Source organism: Boleophthalmus pectinirostris, unplaced genomic scaffold (genome assembly GCF_026225935.1).
Source record: "Boleophthalmus pectinirostris isolate CB_2022bp ecotype Guang Dong unplaced genomic scaffold, ASM2622593v1 HiC_scaffold_3, whole genome shotgun sequence".
In the NCBI taxonomy this organism is placed as follows: domain Eukaryota; kingdom Metazoa; phylum Chordata; class Actinopteri; order Gobiiformes; family Gobiidae; genus Boleophthalmus; species Boleophthalmus pectinirostris.
In genome coordinates, this window is record NW_026571299.1 from 34,625,501 (window position 1) to 34,644,974 (window position 19,474).

The 19,474-nt window shown below is 40.2% G+C and overlaps 4 protein-coding genes across 5 annotated transcripts; 2 read left to right on the top strand and 2 right to left on the bottom strand.

Moving 5' to 3' along the window:
• Positions 1 to 200: 200 nt before the first annotated feature.
• Positions 201 to 1,561, top strand: LOC110168776 (protein B4). The gene is made up of 5 exons (XM_020934263.2): positions 201 to 415; positions 501 to 757; positions 832 to 934; positions 1,014 to 1,048; positions 1,122 to 1,561. The coding sequence occupies exons 1-5, from the start codon at positions 316 to 318 to the stop codon at positions 1,419 to 1,421; spliced, it is 795 nt and encodes a 264-aa protein (XP_020789922.1). The 5' UTR covers positions 201 to 315; the 3' UTR covers positions 1,422 to 1,561.
• Positions 1,562 to 2,273: 712 nt separating this feature from the next.
• On the bottom strand, positions 2,274 to 9,719 carry tmcc1b (transmembrane and coiled-coil domain family 1b). 2 transcript variants are annotated; one of them, XM_055160776.1, is made up of 8 exons: positions 9,656 to 9,719; positions 7,937 to 8,105; positions 6,922 to 6,965; positions 5,720 to 6,492; positions 4,717 to 5,133; positions 3,791 to 4,263; positions 3,561 to 3,696; positions 2,274 to 3,489 (listed from the first exon to the last, which is right to left on the bottom strand). In XM_055160776.1, the coding sequence occupies exons 4-8, from the start codon at positions 6,317 to 6,319 to the stop codon at positions 3,175 to 3,177; spliced, it is 1,941 nt and encodes a 646-aa protein (XP_055016751.1). In that variant the 5' UTR covers positions 6,320 to 6,492; positions 6,922 to 6,965; positions 7,937 to 8,105; positions 9,656 to 9,719; the 3' UTR covers positions 2,274 to 3,174. The 2 variants fall into 2 exon arrangements, with proteins under 2 accessions (XP_055016751.1, XP_020789849.1); XM_020934190.2 differs by having other exon boundaries at positions 5,720 to 6,497.
• A 1,278-nt stretch (positions 9,720 to 10,997) lies between these two features.
• LOC129410999 (proline-rich transmembrane protein 3-like) lies at positions 10,998 to 14,760 on the bottom strand. The gene is made up of 3 exons (XM_055160344.1): positions 14,071 to 14,760; positions 12,632 to 12,886; positions 10,998 to 12,559 (listed from the first exon to the last, which is right to left on the bottom strand). Exons 2-3 carry the CDS (start codon positions 12,687 to 12,689, stop codon positions 10,998 to 11,000), a joined length of 1,620 nt encoding a protein of 539 aa, XP_055016319.1. The 5' UTR covers positions 12,690 to 12,886; positions 14,071 to 14,760.
• A 23-nt stretch (positions 14,761 to 14,783) lies between these two features.
• On the top strand, positions 14,784 to 19,398 carry LOC110168701 (transcriptional regulator QRICH1-like). The gene is given in 13 exon segments (XM_020934183.2): positions 14,784 to 15,104; positions 15,651 to 15,910; positions 16,001 to 16,060; positions 16,124 to 16,243; positions 16,310 to 17,158; positions 17,249 to 17,408; positions 17,594 to 17,654; positions 17,656 to 17,746; positions 17,828 to 17,942; positions 18,017 to 18,125; positions 18,212 to 18,363; positions 18,438 to 18,528; positions 18,599 to 19,398. Coding segments are annotated over 12 exon segments (2,247 nt in total). The 5' UTR covers positions 14,784 to 15,104; positions 15,651 to 15,661; the 3' UTR covers positions 18,789 to 19,398.
• The last annotated feature ends 76 nt before the right edge of the window (positions 19,399 to 19,474 follow it).

Consider the following 19,474-nt stretch of genomic DNA (forward strand, 5'->3'; position numbering starts at 1 on the left):
GAACTCTGTGTGATTGCTATTGCCACTCAGCCGCTTTTGTGAACCTAAATTGTGTCATTCATGCACGTTGTAAGCTTTAAAATGAAATCCCCTACTTACTGATTTCATATTTTTATAGTGAAACGCTAATAAGACAATGGCGTACACGTGTAGCGGAGGAACACCTGAGTGGGCGGGGACCTTGCCGGAAATAGTTAAGGCGTGGCTTTTGTTGGCGCCTTACTTCATTAAGCCCTCTCACTACTCGCTAGCAGGACACTGGTATCGGGCTCCTTTTTCTTTCCATTTTATAACTACCAATATCACAAACAAAAAATGGCTCCTAAAAAAGCAGCTGTGGCGGTGGCGGCGACAGTAGCTGACTCTCTCTCCAACGAGGACCCACCTACAGATGAAAAAGATAGAAAGAAAACAGGCAAGTTGAATATTTTAACTAAATCATAGATATCTTATAATTTTATTGCCTGTTTATCATGTGAAAATACAATTTCCACACTTAGACGCTGCCACTGTGCGTAAGCTTTCCACGCACCCCTCTACAGCGATTATGGTCCGAGAAGCGATCAAAGCACTCGACTCCAGAAAAGGCGTATCTTCTCAGGCAATTCAGAGGTACATCAAACAGCAATACCCCTCAGTGGATCTGGTGCGACTGAAGGGCTTGGTCCGCAAAGCACTGAAGAAGGGCATTGAGAGCGGCACTCTAGTGAGGCCCGCTAACGCCACTGAGACCACTGGCGCCACGGGAAGGTTCAGGGTAATGCCAAATATACCACTAATGCATCAAATGGCATGGACTTCACTTAATGTTTTTGTCCGTTTTGTGTGTAGCTTCCACCGAAATCCAAAGCGCCAAAGGGAAAATCTGAGAATGTTGACCCAAACGTGCAGAAGGCCCTAAAAGCAGGGGAGGGTGAAGCCAAGAAAAAGCCCGGTAAGGCTGCTTTAAAAAATATATATATATATTTATTTTTTCAAGTAATTCATAATATAATATAATGTACTCTTCTAAGCTGCCAAGAAGGAACCCAAAGAAAAATTATTGGAGGTGGGCTTTGTAGTGTATCATATCTACATGTGATACTGTGTTTTATTTTTGTCAACGTCTTTTACCTTTTTAGGAACCCAAGCCAGCAAAAAAATCCAAAAAGGATGAGGAAGATGTTTTGTCCTCCAAGGTCACTCCTGCAAAGAAGCCTAAAGCTGCCAAGAAAGTGGCAGCAGAGTCTGAAGAGGTAGAAGAGAGTGAGCCTGTGAAACCTAAAGGGAAAGCCAAAGTGGTAAAGGAGGATAAAGAGAAGCTGAAGAAGGGAAAGGCTGCACAAAAGGGGAAGGCAGTACAGAGTAAGGCACAGCCTGTGAAATCAGATGAGGCCCCAACAAAAGCAACAGGAAAACGAGGGAAGAAGGCTTCAGAATAGTTAAATATTTTTACTGCAAATAATTTTTTTCAGTTTACTCTTGACTTTAGAGGTTGTGTGTTCAATAGGTCAACTACGTGGTTTAAAAATGAATGTGTTTTTACTGTTGTAATGAATTTAATAAATGTTTGCTGTGTTTATTCCTGACTTTGGTTGTTTGTACAATGAGCAAAATACAGGGTTTACATCTTTTCATTTCCTTTCATCCAAATTACAGTAGGGCAGCAGCACTGATGTGCTGTCTTGTGTGCTCTGCCAATAAAGTTGGTACTCAAGTGGCTGCTGAAACTTTCAATGCTAGGGAAATTAACACTACTGAAGTAGTTAGATCTTATAACTGCCTCAGCTAACCTTGCCTACAGAGCCTACAAAAAGCAGCTCCACTCGTGTACAAGTCTCTCCATGGCCTAGCACCAAAGTACATCTGACATGTCAGTGATGTCCTCAGCGTACAGATGGCTCTACCTGGCTTCCTGCTGGTTCCCAAAGCCAGGATTAAACATAGGAACTCTGTTCGATTTTAGCTGGGTAAAACTGAAACAATCATTCTGAAGATGAGGCAGGTCTCTACTTTGATTATGTTTAAATCTAGGCTAAAAACAGTTGTTTAGTTGTGCATGACTTTTTTTCCTGCTCTCTTCTCTTTAAATGGTAACTTTATGATAATTTGTTTTGTTTGTATTGCGATTTTAATGTCTTTCTTATTCTGTGAAACACTGTACAAATGTGCTATTCAAATAAACTTGTCTTGCCTCTTGCGGGAATAATAATGCAATAGGCAGTTGCAGGAAAAGATATTAGGTACCCAATATCTACAAATAACTACATAAAAAAATTTAAAAATGACTTCAGTTAAACATTTTAAACACCAAATTTATTGTTCTTCAAAAATAAAAAAAAAACTAAAAAGTCTTACTATTTCATTGTCACTAATAGAAACCGTACGGAAGCACTGAGTCTTTGAGCACTTTTAACTGCTCTTCAAGTATGTCAAAGATTACTTCTGTAGGGAAAGCCTCCAGGACAAAGGGATCCACAGGCCCAGTGGGTAGGGTCACAACACCAAATAAAATGTCCTTAAATCCTGGTTGTGGCAAGACCAGTGGTTTTGACTTCACACATAAAAGAAAACACCCTAAATTATTATTTGTATTATTCATTGATCCAATTGGCAAGTCTGATTCCAGGGCAAATTTACAGATGCAAGTCATCATTGTTTAGTGCTGTGAGAAGCAATGGGAAGTGCTGTCAAGTAAAGCGCATAACGTTGGCTGCGCAAGCTGAAATAGATAAAAAATATTGATCAAAAGGACAGATCATAGTAGAAATTGTGAATCAAAATCAGCTCAGCAAACTTATGAACAGCAGGTAATAAAAATGGATAGGTTACTCAACAGAGCACTGATAATGCATTACAGTTAAAAGAATATAAAAGCCACCAATAGCTTGTAAAAACAGCAATGACTTCAAAATGACACCACTTGAATCAAGCAGGTAATAAAACTTTTGAATTACAGCTGTGGGGAAAAAACGCAAAGGTTTCCACATGTAAACAAACTGACTCAGAAGAGAGAAATCAAATGTGCAGTTCTCTCAGCATCTCGTACGTCTGAATTTACCCTTATATGTGCTCTCAAGCCACCATTGCACCAAAGACAGGCTGTCAACAACCTTTCAAATGTTGTGGTGGAAGTCCCTCTATGCTGGGTCCTCCCTTCACAAACCCAATGTCAGTAGTTTATTTTTAAGCTGGTCATCTTCGGTCCAAGAGAAAGCGGTGCAGATACTCAGAGATAGACTCCCAGTGCCTCCAAAAAAAGGCCAGAATGACCACTAAGAGCAGAGTTGATAGAGTGCGGCTGCGTGTTTTCATTAAGGGGACGACGCAGTTGGCCACAGTGGACACAAATACCAGCAGCACGGCCATGACAGCGAGCAGGACGTTAATGAGTTTTCCCAAAAGAGTTCGTGCCGTGGCATTTTCTAGGCCCTCCAGCTGCACCACCTGCTGCTGCTGCTGCTGCAGCTCCATTTTGGAAATACGAGTCTGACAGGCCTCCAGCGCCTCCTACAGGTCAGAAACAGGGTGTGATTAGAAGAGTGCTGATATGGCAGATTTTTTAAGATAATTGGGATTACCTGTATGTCTCTGGCTCTTTCATAAGACTGATAAGCTATTTTTTCCTCCATGCTAGCTAGTTCCTGTTTTAAGTTTAAAATTTCATTTTGGTGTAGCTCTGTCAGATCATTAAGCTGTTCTTCTAGGCGTTCACATCTGCAAAAAGACATAAGAGTACTTAGATAGAGTGCAGTTTTTTTTTTTCATTTCAAAGTGTCAGAGGAGACCCCTCTCACAGTACAAGCCCCACCTGAATCTCTCTTCCTGCAGTGCCTCCATTATCATGGTGTAATCACGTTGATAGTGGGCTTTTATACCCTCAAATGACTCCTCAAGTCTCCCTTTGTTTTCCTGAAGTTCTTGCATCTCTTGAAATATCGCATCAAAGCCCAAAGCCTGGCCATGTTCCAGCGTACTGCCCTTTGAATTAGGGGGTCCACCAGGAGCTCCAGTGGTGCTGTTAGCCTCAGCAGAGCCTGATGTAGCACTTGAACAGTCGTCCTCACTGCCATATTTGGGAATGGATGGCAACTGCGCAGTCCCGAGAGCCCTGGCCACAGCCTCATCCCCCTGTGTTTCGTCCAGAGAGTCCTTCAGTGCTGCAATGTTATCTGCGCTACCAAACTTGTTACGGATGAGAGAGGCAATCTCCCGCGGCTTTGAGACCACAGCTCCAGCAGCAGAGTGAGTGGCCTGTGAGAAACTGGAAAGCCCACCTGTCACCTGAAAGGAGAGGCCCAAAAGATCAATATACTCTCATTCAATAAAAAAACACTTTAGTGATTAGGGCAGCAAGAGTAATCAATCATTCATATGGTCTCCAATAGCAAATTGCAAAAGCACTAGTTACTTTGGATGACAAAAAAACACAAAAGGTATCCGGTCTCCATGGGGTCTTATTATGTATTAAGTCTGTTAACCATATAGTCAAGAAGACTTCTACAAACATGTTCTGAAATGCATGTAGTTCAGTAAGTTTTCTCTGAAATTGTAATGCCCCTGTTAAAAATGTAATGCTGCCAATTTGTTGTCTTATATTGCTATTATGTGCGGCACTTTGGAAACTGTCTTGTTTATACATTTGGATTGGATTTGACTGATAATGACAGATGAGATAAGTGTGTCACACTATTCACTGTGATATATTTGTTTAGTAGTTAAAGGCATATAGCCCACCTTGGCTCCTACATCTTTGAGTCCCTGGTGCATGTCTCGAAGCACATCTTTTGGCTGTCGTGGGATGCCATTGTGTTCCACCTCTCTGAGCTTTCTGTGTGAGTGCTCCAGTTTCCTCTGCAGTTGTTGGATGGTCTGTGCCGACTTCTGGTTTTTCTTCTCAAAGACCTGCTTGATGCGTGCACTTTGCTGCTTGTCTGCATTATTAGCTAGTTTCAGGTATTCAGCCACATTGTCATCACGAGCAGTTTGTTCTATTTTAATTTGTTCGGTTAGCTTCAGGATCTTCTGCTGTAGCTGGGAAATGGCTTGCTTGGTTCTCTGAGGGTCAGGCGTGCTGTCCACTATATCATATCCATCTGCCCCATAGAGGGCATTTGGCGACACAGCAGGCCCTGCACCATCATAGCGGTCCAACTGCACAGAGAGGTAAAAATAGATATTTTCATACTAGCTGTGGAAATGATTGCTAAAACAATTTATCATGCTTTTGGACTATTGCGTCAGAGGCATAAATTAGTCTTCAATATTATTGTTTATTGTGACATTGGCTGTAACAGTTCATAGGACTTACAAAATATGTTGAGTCCTTGCGGTGATGCTAGCATCATGTAACAATTCGGTAATTTAATTTAAAGGATAGCTTTTAATGTATTTTGTGTGCTTTATAAATTTGACTATTTAAATCAGGTATTACATTATAAGGAGCAAAAAAGTACTAGTGTGATTTTGTTTAGGAGTGTTAGCCTTCAGTGACCTGCAGTACACTCAGAGGTAGCTAAATTTAGAACAGCTTTAAGCACATAGCCACTGAAGGCAAGCTCTGCCCCTCATTGCTGACAGCTCATCTAACTGTCATTTGTTTATGTAAGGTCTAAAGCAAAGTGAACTTTTGTCACATTTTTGATATAAAGATTAAATACATTTAATAATACATAGAATCATCAATGCGTGGTATTTGGGTGTGTCCCAAACACTTCTAACTCTGACCCATGACTCTCACCTTGTCCGGCTCCTCTGTGGAGTGGTACCCAGAGGTTAGCAGCATGTCCGTGAGGGCCGGGCTGCTGGGGGTGTCTGTGGTGGAGGAGGAGCGAGGGCGTCCTGCCTGTAGCAGAGCTTCATGGGTGCTCCTCCGGTGGATCTGGGGGCTACCTTTCTGGGGGCCCTCCCCAGAGCTGGTTTTGCTGCGCCGACTTTGCAGGCTCGTGCCTCTCCTCATCATGGGTGGAGGACCTCGGATCTGCTGCAGGACACGGCTCAGAGCTGCGGGAGGGGCGGAGGCAGTGGTGTTGTCAGAATCCACAGGGAGTGCAGTGGATGCGGGACTGTCCCCTACATCTGACCCTACATCGGGCAGCCCGGATGGAGGGGCGCCTGCACAGGAAGAGCCGGAGTCGTGCGGGGAAACGGAGGAGCGTCGGCGCTGTGGCTGGAAGAGCTGCTTCAGACCATGGCCCAACGCTCCCATGTTCTCTAGGGCATTGTGGGTGATTTTGGACAAGCCATGCTCTGGCTCAGAAGCCCTCCGGCCGACCTCCGGCTCTGCTCGCCCCCCTGCGTCTTGTTCATCTGGACTCGGCTCACCACTAACCTGATCCATCAGAAACCTCCAGTGTCACAGAGAGGTCCTACGTGACGCGCAGGGGCCACTAGCTACACCCCGTCGACACCCCACGCCCCTGTCAGGCTGCAGCAAAGCCAGGACGCATAGGGGATGGTGCTCACTTAGGGCTTTTCTGTGGACATGCATCTGTAGATTGGCTCATTGTCATGCTTTTCTACCACAAAAGGAAAATAAATAAATTATGACATGCAGCAGTGGTGAACAAAATACAAAAAGAAGCAACACAATATGGTTTGGGTTGGTTTAGTTTAGTTGGTTTTCATGGCCAAATCATCATTACAAATTGCACCAACCCATTATGCAGAAACTATAAAAATACACAGTGTGAGTGGTTTCTGAAGCTGTTTTCTTCAAAATAATTTTTCACAGATTAAATTTAATATTTAGTTGACCCCTGTAGTCTCATAAAATACAGTTCATTTCAGAAAGCATTCACTGTGGTTAAAATCTGCATAAATTAAAATACTTAAATTGTGATAATGCAAAACTGTGAAAAACTGTAAATCAAATTTTACATGAGAAATAGCTAGACTACGCAAAATCTCAATGATCTGAGATAAATACAGAAGAATACTTACCATCAGCCCAACCTCTCCTCTTCTAACTCACAACTCTTGATGAGCTTTAAATGAAGCAGAAATAAGAAGCAAACAAATTCAAAACATGGGCCGTATGTATTTAAGGGCTCGTACAAAAGAAATGAGGCCAAAGGCCTCAAGAACATTACTGTGTAGTGACTAAAACAAAACAAAACTGAGTATTGTTATATAATATATATTTAAAACACTAATAATAGAGATGCTGACATAACTGTAATATGTATAAATAATTAAGTACTGTTTACAATGTTATCTTAAATTGATTCTGTATAAACAAAATCTTTAAATTATGTCTATGCAAGAAAAGTAATCTTTTTACTAATCTGCATGTATTCAAGTGTAGATATTAAACTATTGAAAGGTGTTTGTTATATAAAGGTTATGCATAAGAAGTCATATTAACAAAATGTGAAATACATTACACAATATAGCCTACCAAGATTTATGTATATATTGATTGGTTATTCTGCAGACAAAATGAAATGTGAATCCTACAGTCAGCAAAGTATCACTTAACAAAACAGCAGTCTATCTCGCAACACAGGTAGTAACTGCTGAAGAGGAACATTGTCTCATTATGTCTTCAATATAATCTGCTAAATACAAGAAGTACATGATTTGTGAATGAGAATATTGTGTTATGTGTACCCATCATCAACTTTTAATTAAAACAGAGATATCTATTGTGTAGAACATTGGAACAAATAAGTAAACTATATCCATTGTGGCAGCAAGGAAAGTACAATGGCAGCGCACAAGCCGAGGGCAAAGTATTGTGTTAGGACTCAGTTATCACTCTCTGAACATGCAGCGCTTCAAGGTCAAGTCAGCCACAACGGGGCTGCATGCCACTGTCCATAGCTACATAACATGACAAAACAATTCTGCATTGCGATTTACTATTTGGGTTCAATTATAGGCCACCTATTCAAATTGTCATGATTTTCTGATAAAATACTTATAAATTATGATATTCAAGTATAAATAGTCATACCTTCAGTTGTGCTCATCAGTAGATGGTGTGGGGCCTTTACGGCATGAACAATATAATGAGCAAAGCAACTTCCTCCAGCTCTGCTCTCTCCCAGTAATTGTTTCAAATGTCTGATGGAACTGTCCAGCACAAGTCAGCTATCTCCATTCTCATTTAGAAAAATCACATGCTGAAAAGTAAAATAACAAAAGATTAGGAAAGCCCTTGTTTGCACATGGACAAATTACCCCAAGATGAAAAGTCTGCAAGTAAATATGTTATGCCAAGAACTGCTTTTGCATGTTTTTTCTGAGTAAAAGCAACACAACTAGGTCATCTAATTCATTATTAAGTTGCCAGCTAGTCATTTTCACTTCTCAACCAATTGTAATAGAGTCAAATTTTTAATAATGAGAATGTAATGGGACGTGAGCTCCAAATTCAGCCAGTATGCCCTCAGGACCCGGGACATTTATGTTTAATTAATTGAAGGGTGTTAATTAAGGCGTTAAAAGCTCGTTTGGGATTGTCCCTAGGAGACATCCTGCATGTATGTAACTGAGCTCAAACGCGTTATGTGATACAAACTCTTCCGGTAGATGAGATCATCGTCTAGTTAGTAGGCTTTTGTGTCGACACCTTTTTGGTATCAAATACACAACAGGGATGCGTGTTGCTTGACTAACTCTAAAATAACATTTACAAAAAAATGCCTGAACATAACAGGTGCGTCGACTGTCTCACATGGAGCAGCTTTGCATACTTTCAGCATATTTGAGCGCGTTTTAAAATATTAAAGGGACTATCAAAATAAATCTAATTTAAACGGGTATAATCTTTCAGTAAATAGTTAAATGATTTGTGAAATGAAGATGACACTAACAAGCAACCAGCTAACTTTAGGCATAATGTTACAGAACTAGCTAGCAGTAATGTGTATTGTAGATTATCTAATTTGAATGTATAATTATCGCTAGACTATTCAAGTATTGAGACACAACGAGGGCAATAAACACACCAACAAATTTAAGATGACTGTAAGCTAACAGCTGAAGCTAGCATGGTAAAGCATGGGCGTTTATTTTACTTCACGGTGCACGCCGACGAGGTGGGTATATGGCTTATACAGTCTATGGCTTCTACACAAGCTCCGTCTTATATAGCAGTAATACACCACTGTGCTTCACTTTGCATTACGTCTTAGTTTACAAACGAATAAACCACAAGAAACAGTAATAATGTTGAATTTTGAATAATGTTGAATTTTAAAAACAACGAATGTGAGATTCTGACTTGTGAAACATTGTGAATATATATATATCTATATCTATATCTATATCTATATAAAATCAGTTTGATAGTCCAGTTTAGGACACATCTAATTTGTCATCTTGCATATCAGTCATTACACAATTAATACATCAAGGCCTGGGAGCTGCCTCACAAAATCTATCACTGCAATATTGTAATTACCCGTTTTGCCTATGCGCCGGCGTACATCGTGCATTAAACCAACACACGCTCCCCTGTCATTAGCAGGCTGGCTAGGTCTTGCTAAAAAAAACATCTTTTAGCCATGGTTAGCTATAGGCAAACAGGGCACAACGCCAAACGTCCGCGAATTCCAAGAAAAACAACTATTATCAACCCTATCCCTACAGCTAATCAGTGGACAAAGACTGTGAAAATCCCATTCATAGCTTAAGTTAGTAAAACGCGTGATTTTCAGGGTGAACTTACATGGGCGCTGAGAGGATTGTGTTGGTGACCGTTCATTTCTTCGACGAGACACTCCCACGATGACGTCAAACAACGTGCCATGCGTCAGAACAGCTGAGCGAGCATCATCCACTCAGGACAAATCTGAAAGACAATTAATAGTAATAGGCTATGATTTTGGAGATAGATTTCACAGTCATCACTCACAGTTTAGAAAGCTGAAAAATGTCTAGTGATTTTATTGAAATCGGCCAATTGGTCTATAATAATCATAATCATAATCACAATCATAATCATAATAAACAAATACCTGCTTTGAAACGTGACCATTTTAAATCAGAGACCAACTCACAAGTTTGTTAATCTACAGTATGTTTTGTTTTATTAAGTATTGACTGAGTCGGCTTATTCAGTGTCGCACCTTTTGGATGAAAAAAACAAACAAAAAACCAAAACAAAAAAAACCCAGAAAACATGGATTTATGTATATCTTTATTTGAATACGCAGAGTTTTGCTCTGGATTTTTTAAGCCTGGGAGCTATGACGAATAGGGATGGTTCTGAGGTTGGCTAGGTTTGTTACCTGCTTGGAGTTGTCCTGAAGAAGTGAATGACAGATGCCCCCACGGGCTCTTTAGTAGTCATTAAAGATATGGTGATTGTGAATGGAGATCAAACGGATTGAATACTCCTGAATATGTGGCAAACTGTAGGTTTTGGAGTGACTGGTGTGAGGGGACTATGTGGGACAAGAGGTTAAATGTGTTAGAAGTGTGGACACATGAGCATGAAAGAGAAGCCATGGAGCCCAGGAAGATTATCAATGGAGCAATGGAGAGCATATTATTCAATTATTGTGATAAAGCTGGTTATTATACAATGCCGAGGTAGTACCACCAGGAGGCGCAGCTGTTGCTGTAGTTGGTCCCCCCAAAAATTGAGAGAGAGAGAGAGAGAGAGAGAGAGAGAGAGAGAGAGAGAGAGAGAGAGAGAGAGAGAGAGAGAGGTTCAGTATTAATTTTAATATTACAAACATGTTGATGTAGTTTGATATATATATTATATATATATATATATGTACACACACACACACACACACACACATACACACATATATATATATAAATGTATATTATATTTATTATATATTATATATTACAATATATTAAGGTTAGAATGAATTATGTAATGGATAAATCACACTATCAAGTTAAAAGGGATTTATTTACATTTTAAGTAGGCACTCACTGTGCTTTGTCTTTAATTACAAGGTAATGTAACACTACTGAATTTGAAAATATAAAACATGTATCAATAATTGTAAATACTGTTATTTCGCAACAACCCTAAGCAAATGTTAGGCCTATATGTTTCTAATATCATCATCAGATATCTCATATTGATTCACACTGGAACAGAGTTCAGAACTGAGTTCATCTTCAGTGTCTGCTGTGGGTCTATTGTTATGGTCTCTGGTAAACCAGGGAGACTCACTGGTCTGAAAGTGATCCAGAGATGCAGTGATAGACTCAGTATCCATGGGCCAGCTGAAGCTGGAGTAAGCAGGGGGAAGCATGTCTGTGACAGACTGAGTCCAGGAGGGAGGAGGAGCTATGAACAGACTTCTAGACATCAGGGCGTTGTCAATGCTGCATCTCAGATTAATGGGAGAAGGAGGCACCATATTAAAATCTATTAAGGACAAGACACATTCTCGTTCACTAATGTTCTGCCACAGTACTGCTGCCTGAGAGTCACAACTGGTGGTGCTAACTGGATCAGTGTACTCTGACTTATATGAGTGGTCATCATGTGTGGCCATTGCACTGCTGATTCCTGCTCGTGACAGTTTATACTTTGACCAGTTGTTTGGCATTAGTTCTTCCCAAGTTTTCTCAGGTTTTCTCAGTGGTCCTTTTCTAAACTGAGAAAGCACCTTGTTGAGCACTGTTACATCTTTACAAGGTTTACATTTGCTTTTTGAATGGCCTCTTGATATTGTGCAGGAAATCCAGAGCCCCAAGACAATGAGAGATAAACACCAAAATAACTCTAAAATTCTTCCCCAAAACTGACAGAGCCACCAGCCCCAGCCAAAGCGTTTCCAGTTCCCCAGTAGTCCATAAAGCCAGAGGATGCTATACATGTGGAGAGTGCTGCTCAGAACCCCAAGGACAGCACAGGCTGCAGTCACCCTTTTTGCACACATTTCTGCCCTGTAAGAGGGCATCCATTGTGGTAAAGAGGACCTTAAAAACTGTGGTAAATTAGAGAGTGACTTCATGACAGTGCCTAAACCCAAGGGGATACCCCAACACAATGACAGACTTTGTAGTAAAAGTGGAAGCGCATGTGATATAGCTGAGGGATAAAGATCTGCAACTACTAACGGCATACAATGTGCTAGCCCCAGTGCACCAACCACCCACCAATGCTGCACATCTAACTGGAAAAACAGTAGTGTCATTCCTCGTAGTGTAAGTAGGGCCAGCGAGGTCTGTGCCCAAAGCAAAAGGTGCACAGAAACATTGTGCAGAGCAGTAAATGAAGCTCGAGATAGAATCTGTCGGGTCCCATATGGATCCAGAAGAAGCAGGACTCCACGAAGAGAGGCACTGATGACCACAAGACTGTTTGTCAAAATCAGGACTTCACGTAGAGGTGGAGGGAGTGTATGCACATAAAACATTCCTAAAACTCCTAGCAGCATCAGCAGTAAGAAAAGACTGGCAGATCCAAAGACATGAAGCTCCCAAGCAAATGCCAGGGTGCGTTTCATGTCATCCCAGACCAGGCTCGTGCCATTGAAACTAGTGGGAATTAAACAAGGACTTGCTCCAAACAAACAGCTCTCTGTAGGCCCTGGATTCTGGTTGGTCTTTGAAGTAACAACAATTATGTTAACAGGTTTTTGAAGGTCTTCATCTGAAAGAATTCAAATGGAATATTTAAGTTATAAGTAACATGGTGTTAAATTTATCTGACAAAAACACTTACCACTGTGGTCGTCCACTGTCCCGTAACCTTCTTTAATAGATGTTTTTTCTAGGTTCATAGAGAAAGGTGATCCCCAAGATTTGACTGAAGACTTTGTTGTTTGCCAATCCGATAACAGTAAGTCTAACTCCTTTAAAATGGAGGTTCGTTGTCCACTGCCTTCAGTTGAGCCGCTTCTGTCGACATGGTGCCTTATTTCAGCAGCCAAAACACCCAACCGCTTCTTCTCAGTGTCAGTGCTCCATACCGAGTGCCCTAAAGGTTGTATAAAATGAAAAAGGTTTCCCAGAGACACGAGGAGCAAAATTAACCTTTCAGAAAATCTCATCTTGTGTTCTGATCAAACCTGTAGAAATAATAATGATGGCAATTATTATAGAATTATTATAGAACATAATCATTTTCAACATTTTCATACATTGCTCATTTCTATATAAAAAGTTGAATACATGAACATAACAGCATCACATTTCCTGATTATTAGCATTTTACAGCTCTTGTGTCTAATTACTGAAGATCTTAACTTTGTATATCATTATGTACACTACTGAATTTTACATTGAAAATAATGCAATCTAAAAACACTACACCGTTTAAGTTATTTACAAATTAAAGTGCTCACCTGGAGTGCCAGTGTATCCTCCTTAGTCGCAGCTTGTGCATCGTCTGCTTGTTGATTCACTTATCACCAGCATCCCTTTAGGCAGACATCTGACTCATTACAGCACCAGCTGCTTTCTTGGCATCTTCATATCACAATACTACAAAATTTAATTTTGGCTGTATATATTAAGAGTAATATGCAAAGATATGTGAACTTGTGTTCCAAAGTTTAAAAAGCACAAACAGATGATCAAATAGGCCAATAGTGCTTAGTTTAACTAAGTGTTACTTTTAACAGTTGTGCTTTGCCACTGTGTAAATCCCTTTCTAAAGGATTACATTAAGTCGCACAAGTCACATGAAGTGATAAAGCAGAGTCAACAGGACATACATTTGTGTTATGTGTATTCTTATGGGTTGCAAGGGAAAAAAATAATGCAGTCTGCATTTTGACATTTAAAATGGTCAATCCTACCATAAAATTCTGATCTGTAATTCAAATCAGTGCTGAGCGCACTGATCTTCACATTAATACGTAATACACTTTCAGTGGAGAAACTGGGATTAGCCACAGAATATCAAAAAAAGTTAAATATAGAGGGGGTTTGGTAAATGAACACCACTTTACAGATACAGATATATAGCTATGCTGCCCAACAATTACCTTAATACAGTTTTGAGGCTATTTTTCCCATTGTTGGAATCGAAAAAGTTTAAAAAATACATTTAAAAAAATACATTTTCATCAGAATAGTTGCTTTTGTTATAAAGACTTACAATCATTTAGCATTCGTCTGCTTTGCTGATTTTTTCCTCTAATTGCACCAAATATTTACCTTTCTGATGTAGTATCTTTTCAGAGGGTCAATACAGGCTCTATAGATGAGCACACTAACTATAAACATAATTATGTCAAATATACAGTCAGTGGTCAAATCACAAAATCACATGGAGAGAACAGTATTGAGAGTGTGGGAATTAACCCGTTCATGTCTAGCACCAACTAGACGTAGCCCATTGGTGAAGTGCATCTCTGGCGGTCCACCTTAAGAAGGCTGAGAGGCAGTTTGTTGTGGGGAAATCTGGGGAGGCACTCACTGGCACATGCCTGGCTCTTTAAGGCAGACTGGCGAAGTTAGATGTTGTTAAAGGTACATGCATTCTAATGGGTGTCCCCACATCAAGAACAAGGTTTCAAAGCCTTTAGGTGCTACGTATACGGAGCTTATGAAACATGAATTGATCATATCTTTATTTCACAGAACCACATTTACAAGAAACCTAGTTTTATCAAGTCTAGTTTTATCAAATATATGATTATAAAGACTGCCATGTTGTGAGACTGAGTTGAGCCATTACTGAATAATACAGTAACATTATATTAATATATTGAAAATAAAATGAGTAGGGATCTTTGGTCATCTCCTCTATCCATCACAGTGCTGTGACTACACAAGAATAAGCAAATGGGGGAACTTGTTTTTCAAGGCCTACTATTTATATATGTGTATTTTTATTCGTTTTTTTCTGTTTTAAAGACTATTTCTACCAAAAGACGTCTCAGTACATGGAACAATTTTATGTTCACCTGGAGCAAGACAGACATTTTTCTGTGGTAGCAGGAAATTTGTTCAGACGAGGGCTGCCTCGTTGTCGTCTTGAATAGGCTATCGTCAGAGACCTCGCCTGCTGCTGTAGCTCCTCCAACATTTTATTGTAAAGTAATTAATTTTTGAGGATTTTTGCTCGTGCTTGCTCGGCTATGTAGCGCGGAGGCGGACGTCCTGGTGGTATCTGTTGGAGGTTTATCGGCTTTTTACTTTTAAACATCGTGCCTTCGCGGAAAGAAGAGGATTTCGTTTTATTTAAGGTAGCATGATCAGATCCAAAGCTAATAGGCTAACATTAGCAAAGCGACTAGCTAGTAGCTAACCAAGCCTGCAATGAATTGTTATTGTTGGTGACAGCCGTATAATTATACACATTGTCTAAACTACAAATTACAATGTGTGCATGCTGTGTCCACTGCAGTGGGCGTTATGTTTTTTGGACTAATTGGTTGCAAGTAAACAATGTATGGCTATCGTAGTGAAGCTAAGGCTAACTACCAATTTTACACATTTCACAAATGCTCAGGTGACATTTGCCCAGTCGCCAGTTTGGTGATTTTGAAATATAATCACTAGTTTGGTTAAACGTGCAGTTTAATCAAATTATTTAAGGATTGCACAAAATGGACTTTGCACTTTGTGTGTTCTCAAAGACAAAATTCACATTCTACTGTGTTGTGCTGCATTCAGTTATGATGAGGCTATATGTAATATTAGTTCGGAATAAACGAGTAATAACAGACGATCATGGTCGAGATCTGCTATGAACGTATGAATCTTACATGTTGAAATGCTTTGTTTCTTAGGTGAAGTAGATATGAATGAGCAGGAGAGTGGAGTTGTCTCATTTGATGAATACGTGCGGCAAAAGGCCCGCACAGTGCCTCAGCACAAAATGAAGGAGTTTTTGGAGTCTCTTTCCAAAGGCTCAGAAGTGCTTCAGGAATTCAGTGAACAGGAAGAAGCTGTGACTACTACCACCATGGTGTACCAGCAGCAAGATGCCAATTGTGTCTACACTGACAGCACAGAAGTGGCAGGGTCTCTATTGGAGCTGGCTTGCCCTGTAAGAACAATCTCCTTCTACATTATAATTGCATAATCAGTAATTTTGTAGATAGTGTAGATAGTAAATAAATGTTGTTCTATGGTACAGGTACAGGTGACCTCAAGTGAAATCTCACCACAACTTTCTGAACAGCCCCTGCAAGTGCAGGTAATTTCTTACTGCTCTGACCTACTTACAAGCAACAACTGAAACATCTGTGTTTATTTTCAGGTTCAAATCCAGGGACAGCAGGGACAAACAGTGAGCCATGTTCTTCAGGTTACCTCTCCACAACAGGACCTTCAAGCGCTTGTTCAACAGGGAGAGCTTACTGAAGAGCAACAGCAGCAGGTACATAGTACTTTCCTGTGATATTTCTGTTTACCACTCACTAAACACATTGTGGGTATTTTATAGATTCAAGCACAGCTGGTCGCAGCTGTGGCAGGCAGTCAATCCATACAGTTGTCTAGTGGCCAACAAATTCAACTACAAGGTGGCCAACAAATTCAGCTGGCAGGAGGGCAGCACATCCAGCTACAGCCTGGTCAGCAAATCCAACTACAACCTGGCCAGCAAATCCAACTCTCAGATGGGCAGCAGATTCAGTTATCAGATGGACAACATATTCAGTTGCAAAGTGGGAAACAAATTCAAATACAGACTATAGAGGACTCCTCCAGAGAGGGAGAGCGGAGGGCCAGTTCTGTGTCGACTGTGCTTCAGCCTGCCAAAAAGCGCAAGGTGGATGTTCCTGTCGCTGTGTCCTATGCTGTTCCACAGGGACAGCAAGTAGCCAGAGTTCTCACCATTCCTCAAGGGCAACAGCAAAGCTATGTGTCCTTACGACCAGATCTGCTGACTGTGGACAGTGCTCAGCTATATAGTACGACAGGTACAATCACTGGTCCTTCAGGAGAGACTTGGACCATCCCAGTGTATTCAACACCTCAACAGCAGGGTGTCACTCACATTGCCATCCCACAAGATGCATACGGGACAGTGCAGGTAACCACAACCAATGGAAAAGACAATATGTCTCCAAATTCATCCACTTCTGTGGATGTACAGGCCGCTTCAGGAACACAGGAAGAAATGGTTCAGACACTATTCCCTGCGCAGTTTATGAATGGAAACATTCACATCCCCGTGGCAGTGCAGACTGTTGGGGGAGCATACGGCACCACACAGTCTGTGCACATTTGGGATCCAAATCAACAACAGAACCAAGTAGAACAGGGACAGGAACAGCAGCTCCACCTGCAGGTTGGGACTTGATCCTTCATATATTTCAAAAGCTATTATTATTATAAATGTAATGAAGTAACCATTTTGTAATTCTGTTATTCTGTTAAGGCTCAAGTAGAGACTGAAGGCCAAGGTGAGGCTTCAGCAGAGATCCTGGTTCCTGTTTGCCTAAAGCCAGAAGAGGGTTTGGAGGTCTGGAAATTATGGGCAAAGCGCAAAAATGCAGAGCTTATCAAGCAAGAAAAAACTAAGTTGGCACCTATTGGACGTAAGTGATTAAAGTTTCACAATAGCGTATAATAACATTATAAAATTATTGTGCCTAATATTATTTCTTGATTGGTAGTGATGTACTAGAATTACACAAATAGTGTTCTGCACCTGTAAAATTACATTTGAAAGAGTCTTTGCAAATGAAGAAAGAAAGTTCAAAATCTTTGGCTGGATTTATAGGTCGCCAGCCCTTGCGTTTTCAGGAGGACTTGGTGTCTAGTGCAGTGGCTGAGTTGAACCTGGCTCTCACTGATGACTAAAGAGGCTCGTGGATTGGATGAAGAGGAGTTTTCACCTGATGTTCTTTATTATGTTTTCTTATGCATACAAAAGGTACTGGTAACTTTAAAAGCTCTTTGATTTGCTTTTGCACAATTCATTGAAATTGAACTTGTTTTCTTTTTACTTTTACAGTATCTGTCTGAAAATGGACGCGTTGACGACATTTTCTCTGATCCATATTACACACGTTTTTCTGAATCATTGCACAAACTTCTGGATGGCTGGAAACCCAGTGTTCATCCTCTTGGTAATACAACCTACAGTTACTTTATTTTTTTAAAGCTTATACTTTAGTATAAACATTGTATCGTGCCTGCATAGGTTACATTATTCCAAGTCATGTGACTGAGGAGATGCTCTGGGAATGCAAGCAGCTTGGTGCACACTCTCCAACAACCCTACTTACAACTTTAATGTACTTCAACACTAAGTGAGCATCAAAAATGTTTCAGAAACTGAAGTCGATTCTATTTTCTTCTTTTAACTTGTGTGCCTGTTTCTGATCTGATATGGCAGATATTTCCGTCTCATAACACCTGAACAGCACATGAAAGTTGCTTTCTCCAAAGTCTTGAGACATGCTAGGAAAAACCCAGGAAATTCTAAAGACAAAGCAACAAGTATCCGCCTTCTGAAAGGACCAGGATTAACAAGTCCTGGTGCAAAAGGTACTTTCTTGGCTATGAAATTTGCATTTTAAATTCAAATCACTTGAGTAAATGAAGTAATTTCCTCATTTTAGTGAGTGATGAAATGTATGAAGAGCAGGTTGAGGAACCAGATAACCCACTTCGCTGCCCAATAAAATTATATGATTTTTATCTCTTCAAATGGTAAGTTACCCTTGCACACATTTTTTCAGTATACCAAATGTTTAAGCAAAAATTTTTTTTTCTCCTTCAGTCCACAGAGTGTCAAAGGTCGAAATGATGCATACTATATGACTCCAGAGCCTGTAGTGGCACCCAATAGCCCAATGTGGTATTCATCTCAGCCACTCAACAGTCAGCAAGTAGAACAAATGCTCTCACGAATCATTGTGGTCCAAGAGATCCAGGAATTGTTCTTCAGTACTGCAGTGGCCATAAGTTAAAAGAACAGGACCGACTGACTGGGTGAATGGGACGTTGTTGAATGTGGACTATGCAGTAGCCAGCCTGACCCTATTAACTGGCCATGTTAGAGGTTCAAGAAACATCTGCCCTGTTTCCAGGGAAGCCTTTTCTGGACAATTTATGGATCTTAGTTGGACAAGCCTTTGTCTTTGCATCAGCAGTTGGACAAAATTCGATTTTGATTTGAGCTCAGGAGATGCTATCACAGAAAATGACTAATTTCCAGATGCATGTATAGGTCAGTATAAAAGGGGATATTTAACCTTGTGCCGACAAAACCATTCACGGTTCAATTTTAATATCTTTACACAGACCAGCATTCATTTAGTTTGTTGAAAATATATTATCACAATGATTTGCTCAAAGTAAAAAATATGTGCCTGTTTTCTCAAATGAGATCATTTACGCTTCGCATAAGACCGAAGTCTCTTCATCTAAAACAAGTGCTAATTGTGCTCTTAGAAAAGTTCAATGATTTTTTTTTTTCTAAGAAAGTTGGTTACATTGGCTACTATATGGGATGTATATGTCTGATCACTTGTCTGTGTATATATACCATGTTCACACTATAAAATAGAAGCAAAACTCTTAAGTGCTTTTTTCTCATATTTAGTCATAAAATGAATTAGTAAAGGTCTCTCTGTAATCTCTCAGTCATCCACGT

What these genes read in the sequence shown, in the direction of transcription:
- LOC129410999 (XM_055160344.1), bottom strand. Translation starts at nt 12,689, where the DNA reads ATGAACCTAGAAAAAACATCTATTAAAGAAGGTTACGGGACAGTGGAC. An exon ending in GACAGTGGACGACCACAGTG is followed by an intron (nt 12,560 to 12,631) that starts GTAAGTGTTTTT and finishes GAATTCTTTCAG; the next exon opens with ATGAAGACCTTCAAAAACCT.
- tmcc1b (XM_055160776.1), bottom strand. Translation starts at nt 6,319, where the DNA reads ATGGATCAGGTTAGTGGTGAGCCGAGTCCAGATGAACAAGACGCAGGG. An exon ending in CCACAGAGGAGCCGGACAAG is followed by an intron (nt 5,134 to 5,719) that starts GTGAGAGTCATG and finishes CTCTCTGTGCAG; the next exon opens with TTGGACCGCTATGATGGTGC. An exon ending in AAAGAGCCAGAGACATACAG is followed by an intron (nt 3,490 to 3,560) that starts GTAATCCCAATT and finishes TCTGACCTGTAG; the next exon opens with GAGGCGCTGGAGGCCTGTCA.
- LOC110168776 (XM_020934263.2), top strand. Translation starts at nt 316, where the DNA reads ATGGCTCCTAAAAAAGCAGCTGTGGCGGTGGCGGCGACAGTAGCTGAC. An exon ending in GCGCCACGGGAAGGTTCAGG is followed by an intron (nt 758 to 831) that starts GTAATGCCAAAT and finishes TTTTGTGTGTAG; the next exon opens with CTTCCACCGAAATCCAAAGC. An exon ending in TGAAGCCAAGAAAAAGCCCG is followed by an intron (nt 935 to 1,013) that starts GTAAGGCTGCTT and finishes TACTCTTCTAAG; the next exon opens with CTGCCAAGAAGGAACCCAAA.